The sequence below is a fragment of the Micromys minutus genome, assembly GCF_963924665.1.
Source record: "Micromys minutus genome assembly, chromosome: 8".
NCBI lineage: Eukaryota > Metazoa > Chordata > Mammalia > Rodentia > Muridae > Micromys > Micromys minutus.
In genome coordinates, this window is record NC_137977.1 from 13,559,413 (window position 1) to 13,567,205 (window position 7,793).

Here is a 7,793-nt window from a genome sequence, read left to right on the forward strand (position 1 = left end):
AAAAGAGAGAGAGAGGAAATGTAATGGACAAAGTAGGGGCCATAGATGAGCCAGGAGGGAAGGGCGATCACTGTCCCAGACTCACAAATGATTGGACCAGACAATTCTTTCTGTCATTTTTGGAGAGACCATGCATTTAAAAGACTTAGAAAAAATGGAATTAAGGGGTCATGGAGAAAGGAATGTGCTTCCTTGCTATAAAGAGCTCAAAAGGAGGGTAACTGTGTGTCTACCACACCCTGATTGCATTTAGAGAGAATGCAGCTCAGTGCTCAGAGGGCCTGTTAGGACTAACTGAACTTGTCAAGTGGAGAAAGAATAGAGAGGGGGAGAGAGACAGACAGACAGAGAGAGAGAGAGAGAGAGAGGAGAGAGAGAGAGAGAGAGAGAGAGAGAGAGAGAGAGACAGACAGACAGAGAGACACAGAGAGACAGAGACACAGAGAGACAGAGACACACAGAGAGAGAGAGAGAGAGAGAGAGAGAGAGAGAGAGAGAGAGAGAGAGAGAGAGAGAGAGAGAGAAAGAGAGAGAGAACATGACAAGAAAGTAGGCTGGGATGCCAGGGGCTGTGTGTGTGGTAGGGAAGCCGTGGGTGAGGAGACTTAGTCCTGCAGAGAGCTGGGCTCTGTGGCTGCCTTCTCAGATCCCAGATTGAAGGTCGTTTCTAAAATGAGTCAATGGGTGAGGAGAAGCAGGCCAGACTTCAAAGAGTGAAAGGTGGGGGATGATGATGGGATTCTCTCCCAAACATGGACTTCTGAGTGGAAAAACTAGCCAAATAAAAAGAAGCACACCTCCACAGTGCAACCTGAGCACTGACAAACCAAAGCCACAAGTTCTGAGGGGGATGATGTATAGAAAATTGAGGGCAGCCCTTCTCTCTAGATTGTTCTCTATTACTCTCCTCCTGGTGTTTCTTCCTTCACATTTTCTCTGTGCTACTTATCTCTACCATCTCTTCCCTTTGCATATGTGTGTGCACACTCTTGTCCATGTGCACACACACATTCATACAACACCCACACAGGTCACAGCATCTTCCTACACCCCATCCTCTGGTACTCACAAGCACACTAGTGTTCACACTTTCTGTCTGGTTATTTGTGAATGTCACATGGGATTCCCTCCTGAGCTCAGAAGCCACTTTGCTCTCACACATGGTCAGACAGCACACCCAGGTTCCAGCTGCCATTTGAACTCTGTAGTGTTGCTTTTTAAAATTTCTGTCTGCGGTGTCGGCTCCCACTCACTGTAGCATTTCCCTCTTCTTTACGCCCACACCACCCCAAACCCTTCTCAAGTAAGATTATTTGGTCAAATTGGACCATGACCCTCCTTCAAGGACATGGATGTTGTGATCTAGGTAGTGTGTTCCTTAAGACTGTCTCAGGCAAAGCTGGGGTCAGTTCTTTTCTTAACTATGAGGTTGGTCTTGGCTGTCTTCGCAGGCATTCTGTCCTATTCTGGTTTATTACCGAGAGCAATGAGGACAGTGACTAATCACAGTAATGGTGATCCTGTATATCACAGTAATATCTCTGCAACCTGACTCTTATACAAACAAACAAACAAAAAACTGAGAACTTCTTAATGGCTGTTTATGGGCTTGTAAACTTAATATGCACTTTCTAGTTGTTTCAAGTCATGACTTCATTCAAGAAAAGCCTTGGTTCTCTCTCTCTCTCTCTCTCTCTCTCTCTCTCTCTCTCTCTGTGTGTGTGTGTGTGTGTGTGTGTGTGTTTGTGTGTTTGTGTATTTGAGAAGCCACAAACCTAGGTCAACTAGAAGAGGCAGCAGAAGGAGTGAAGGAAGCTTTAAGGGGATTTTTTCAATACAACCTGGAATTAGCATTACAGACTGGGCTGGTTCACATGTTAGCACCTCCCTGTTGAGCTGAAATGAAATGTAGCCCAGACTCTCTTTTCATATATATGGAATGTAGTTAACCATTTTGTACATCGATGAATATTTGTGCACATGTGCATGCTAATTTGTCTGTGAGCTGATTTGCAGAGCATCCATTTTAAAGATAAATAAAAATATACTCAAAGAATAAATAACCACCAGTCTTTTAAATAAGCCAATTATTCCACTAGTTTTTCTTTTCCTTTTAAATAAGACACATTGGCATCTGAAATCTGAAGGCATTTAAATGGTTAATGTAGCTTCAACATCCATTAGTCTCCAAATGATTGCTACTGCTCATTGTGTGTGTATGTGCCTGTACACGCGCGCACACGTGTGAAAATTTTAGAATATTTTAATTTTCTTATTCTGGGTCTCCCATTTTTCCTCTCCCCGAAAATGTAAACCTTTCTTTTAGCACTTGTAAGTGTGTAACAAGTAATCTAACTATTTTCTCTGGACAAAACAGACTTTTAATTTTTCAAAGTAATTTAAAAAAGTTCATTTTCGTTGAACTGACACACATGCTGATACTCAGTTTTTCTGTTTTAAACTCACTTTGAAAATGGAAACTAAATAGTTCCTTACAGTATTAATTCACCTATAAACACAGTAATTTTTTTTTAAAGTCATTTTGGCTAAAATCAGGGGTTTGAAATTTGATGTTCTGAAAAAATCCTTGTGTCTTTAAATGAGAATAGGAAGTGTAATTTTGTGAAGATGGTTAAGGACTACCAAAACATAACCATAACCTTCATTTCTTCCTCTCACGATGCCCTCCTTGGGGACGAATCCACAGGAGGTTCTGTTAGTCCCCATCCTTCTTCTGCATAGAGTGTGAGAGTAGGGGAGGCTGGTGATCCCTCAGCAGTAGGCCCTAGGTTTGAAGCTCCTGCCCTAACACCAGTCTATCACCAGAGAAGATTTTTGATCATGCAGTAGGTAAAAAATCTCAAAGCATAGTAGCTACTCAGGTTCAGAGCTGTTCTGATCAGATAATAAGAGGGACTCTTCTGGGAACTTGGCTGTTTAGATTAAAATGTATCGCAGGCTCTCAGAACAAGCACACATCAGTGGTAAAGGCACTTTAAACCTTTGGGGACAACCCTATGTTTAGATTACATTAATTCATAAATATTATACTAAATACCACTTAAATTGGACTTAAGTGACTTCAAAGATAATGCATTATAATATGACTATCCAGAGAGCACTAGTCTTTATGTATTTCAGTAACTCAGTCTTTGCTGCCTCCTATCTTGCTAGAAAGAACCAAAGTTATGAATGGATTTCTGGCTTATTCGTATGTGATGTGTGTGTGTGTGTGTGTGTGTGTGTGTGTGTGTGTGTGTGCATACCCACGTGCACATGTATTCACATGTGTACATAAGTGTGGATATGCATGTGTATTTATATACCTTCAGTCATTATCTCTGTTCACTATGAAACAAAAAGAATAGAAGAGAAGTAAAAGGAAAATGAGAAAGTGGGTGACCTGTTCCCTTTTTCAGGAAAGAAAAATTCTACAAAACAGGGTGAAATTGGCCTTCAGCTCATTTCTGCTGCTATCCCGGGAATTGGCCTCTCTCTTGTTTGATCAATACTACAATGTCTTTCTCTTTGGAGCCTGTAAAAACAATCTTTCCAAAACTGTTTCGAATTGGGGAGAACAGAAGCTTCCAGTTAGCGGGAGTTTGCATTGCAGTGGGCTTTCTTCGGTGTGTATTGTTTCTTTGAATTTTGATTCGGCCCTTTTTCTTTCTTTCTCTCTGCCCACCACACAGATCCCCTTCCCACCAATTGCTTGCTGGTCTCCAGGGGGCAAATTTACCTTTACAGTAATTATTTCGCCCCACAGCTGCTATTTGCTGCTTCCTGATCCAGTAGCCTTTTCTGGATATGGGGGTTGGGATGATGCTGTTGCACAACACCCACCCACTCCCTCCATGGACTCCCAATCTGACTGGAGTAATTGCCTTTTAAGGTGCACTCTACGCATGGCAGGTATTCCATTAACCCTTGGAGCTCCTCCTCTTTTGTAGTTACCTGAAATGGTAGGTGGTCAAGAAATGGATACCCAACCTGATTTCTCACACATATCATTTAGTTTTTACTGATTGTTAAGAACTGATATTGTACACATGCCACCCACAATGGAGGTCAGTGTCTTGTTAGGTCTCTTGATTACATCCCATCATGATTCATTAGAAGTTAAACACTCAGGAAAGGGGGAGAAAAGACCACAAATATGCCCTGAAACCAGGCTTAACAAAGGCATGGTTCTATCCTTAGCCTCACACTGTCAGTTTAGAGATTGGGAAGATGTAGAAGCTTTCATCCTTCAAGTCTCATCATGCTTTTTTACTTAAGAGTAATTTATCACCAATGGCAGGCAAGTAATTTTTTAAAGGTGGCCAGAGGCTTATTTTTTTTTTAAATCAAGATTAGCTAATAAATCAGACTGTATCACTGAAGTAGGAGTTCAAACTCTGCTAGGGCTGAATAAACCAGCCCTCAGAAATGCTTGTATGCGTACACCTCTCCAAGAGCTTCTCAGGACTATTAGGGATGTGGTGGCCCAACCCTAATGCTAAAAATCAGGACAGAGAAGCAGGACCTTTCATAAGGAAAAATATATGCCCAAATTGTGAAAGGCAAGGGACAATGAGACACTCAGTATATCAGAGCCATCAGTCCTGCTTGTCACAGACAGAGCCAGTCTATGAGAAGAATTATTTGGAAAATAAAGTTTTGCTTGTCCTAGGAATCTTGTATAAACATGTACATTATACATACATGTGTGTGTGTGTGTGTGTGTGTGTGTGTGTGTGTGCACATATGTCTGTGCTAAACCTTATGTAGCTTCCTGATGCAAATGATAAAAATGTTTTTACTATAGTATAAGAGAGTTCGAATTGCACTAGAAACAAAGTGTTGGCTTCAGCAGGGGGCCACTAAGGAGAAAACATGGAATAATGTTAAAGTTTATCTGCACTGTAAATAGAGCAGTGGAGCCTATTGAACACCCAGCTCCTCACAACTGTCTTTGCCTCTAGTAGGTTCTGATTTTTTTTTAAACTTTGAAATACTAAATTACTACAAGAACTGATTATGAAGATGGACAGCCTCCCTCCTCCATGCTGTTAAAATTCTATTATTACTATTTTTAAGACCGAGGACCTATTAGAATGACAAAGGTTTGATACAAACCTTGATTAGCTTCCAGAGAGTCTGATTGGAAAGGGAAAAACTACAAAGACATTTCTTTTTCCCAATATTATTTTGAAGCCTGCCTCCCCCTTCCCCCTTCCAATCTCTCTTCTGAACAGACATTTTCTCCATATTGGATAAAGGTTGCTTTTTCTCTCTATGGCAGGCCCCCTCTCCTCACACCAACAAATCTAGTATATTTCCATTCTGCTGTGTTCTTTGTGCTACTCAACATGTCATTAACTTTAAGATTTACTCCTCAGCATGCAAGCTGGAAGATGCTAAAGCCAATAAAAACTGCTCTCTGGGACTCCAACTAGGAGGACTTTGGAGCTCTGTTTAGTATTCTCATGGAGGGAGGGCTGGGGAATGAGGGTGGTTGTGGTAGTGAAAACCCTCAGCTGCTTGGATAGCCACTCAGCTCCGCACTCTGCACCTAATGTGCCGGAGGATCAGCTATGCTCATAGCCCATTTGTGGCCAAAGATGAGGCTGCTGCCTGTGTGGGGGTGGGTGTATGTGTGTGTTTTCATCTTCAAAATCACCAGCTCTAACACGGCATCTCCCGTGACTCTTCACACTACTGTTTATTAAAAACGGAATGTCCATACATCCCTACAACTTCCTTAGCTCCGTACTCCTTCCCTGCCTGGCCATCAATCTCTCTCAGAAAGCATTTAACTTGCCCACACAACTCCAACACCGATTAATCCCTGGTGCACATCCTATACATTACTGTTAGGGAGCAGAGCACTGGGCTAATTTCATCACCCACAAGACACCCACACACATTCTACAACTGAACTCATTTGGGGCTCTGCCTTAAAGATAATAAAACAGCGAGAAAACAGGCAGGCTGCAGACAATCCCATGACCAGGCTCCTAAAAAGTTGTTAGATTTTAATTCTTTGATTATCCTGTCTCCACCTTCCATGGCACTCACTAACAGTTATTGCTTCTAGGGAGAAATAATGTACTATAAAGCTCACAGTATGGTGAGTTTGGGATAAATTAAGGCTTACCTTTCAAAATGCACCTCTTGCATGCATAATATTATTTCCAAAATCCCAGCCTCACCGGGGAAGGGGATTGTTCAGGTTTTCTAGACCCCTCACTCCACCCAGGGGATGGCTCTTTCCTTGCTAATTCTTGCCTTGGGTTTTTATCAATCTTTCCAGATATCGAAACCAGCACCTTCTCACCAGTCCCACAACAACCAGACTACTGAGGAACACATCTTGTTAGGAAGAGTTTACTGTTAAATTGATAGCAAAATAAAATATCTCTTTGAATTTGTTACCCCTCTCCCTTTTAGACGGCTGCACTCTGCTCTTCTGGCCCAAGCAGAGGAGAGCAATTTCTGTAGTGTTTTCAGCACCACGGCGACGGACAGCACCCCAGATCCCGGGCAGCTGAGCGCCGGCCAGTCCGCTCAGTTTTTGGGCTTCCCAGGGGCAGCTGTCCCCATCTCAATCTTTCTAGATCCAAACCCACAGCCCTATTTGCTACCCCATCCCTTCTTTTTTCCAATCTGCTGTATCTGTTGCCCTCTCTACGGACAACGTTTCCATCGGCTGTTCGCCTCAAACCCAGCCTTGTCCCGGTGAACATCTCCCCACACATCCCAGCTCGGTCTCTCTGCCGGAGCGCCTCCCTCCTCGGCGCCCGCCCGCGGCTCGCTTTCGCCCCGTCTCTTGCTTGCCAGTCGCTGGCCAGCCAGTCTGCTGCCCGCCCGCTCCTTCTCCCCGGCAAAGTTGAGAGGGAAAGGTGCTCTCACCTTTGTGCATGCCTGTGAACCTGTCCTTCAGAACCGTAAGCTCGTAGATCTTGCCGAACTCCTCGAAGAGGGGCTTGAGGTCCTTCTCATCCAGGTTTCGGGGGATCTGCCCAATGAACAGCTTGATGGCATCGTGGTCCTTCATGGGAATGGTCGACGGGTTCCCCGGGCTGTGGCTTAATCCGTTCATATGCCCGGCGCTGCCCGGGCTGCTGCCTAACCCGTTGGTACTGAGGCTCGCGTTGTCAGCCTGTCCGTTTGCTAACGTGGCCATCTTTATATACATAGAGAAAAATCTTTCCTTTTATTCTTTCTCGCTCGCACTCTCTCGCTCCTCTCCCTCACTCGCTCGCTCGCGCTCACACACGCACACGCACACACACACACACACACACACACACTCACACACACACGCACACACACTCTCTCACACACTCACACTCACACACGCGCACACACACACTCACATACACACGCACACACACACTCACACACACACACTCACACACTCGGATTCTCTCCCCTTTGGTTTCCTACACCTTGCTCTGCTCTGGGCTCTCCTTCTATTTCTCTCTCTCTCTTCTCTCTTCTCTCTCTCTCTCTCTCTCTCTCTCTCTCTCTCTCTCTCTCTCTCTCTCTCTCTCTCTCTCTCTCTCTCTCTCCCTCTCTCTCTGTCTGATGTGATTTTTTTTCTTCTTCTTTTTTTTTTTTACATTGAACAGACAGGATCTCTGTCCTTTCGGTTTAAACAGGCTGGACCAGTTCAAGTTCCCTGCCAGACCAGGGGTGGGGGCGGCGAGGGCGCGCGGTAGGAGGAGGGGAGCGCGGGGGCCAGGAGTGGGCGCGCTGGGGGGCGCACGGCGGCGGCCGGGGGCAGGGAGGCTGGGGCGGCGCCGGCC

General features: G+C 44.5%; 1 protein-coding gene across 26 annotated transcripts in view; it reads right to left on the reverse strand.

Moving 5' to 3' along the window:
- CELF4 (CUGBP Elav-like family member 4) overlaps nt 1-7,180 on the reverse strand; it is a gene marked incomplete at both ends in the record, with an annotated part of 273,049 nt that extends 265,869 nt beyond the window's left edge. For all 26 annotated transcript variants that reach the window (XM_080919929.1, XM_080919928.1, XM_080919924.1 and 23 more), the window contains one exon: nt 6,895-7,180. In XM_080919929.1, the coding sequence (XP_080776055.1) occupies nt 6,895-7,180 (286 nt within the window). The remainder of the gene's footprint in view (nt 1-6,894) is intronic.
- Nucleotides 7,181-7,793: the final 613 nt, after the last annotated feature.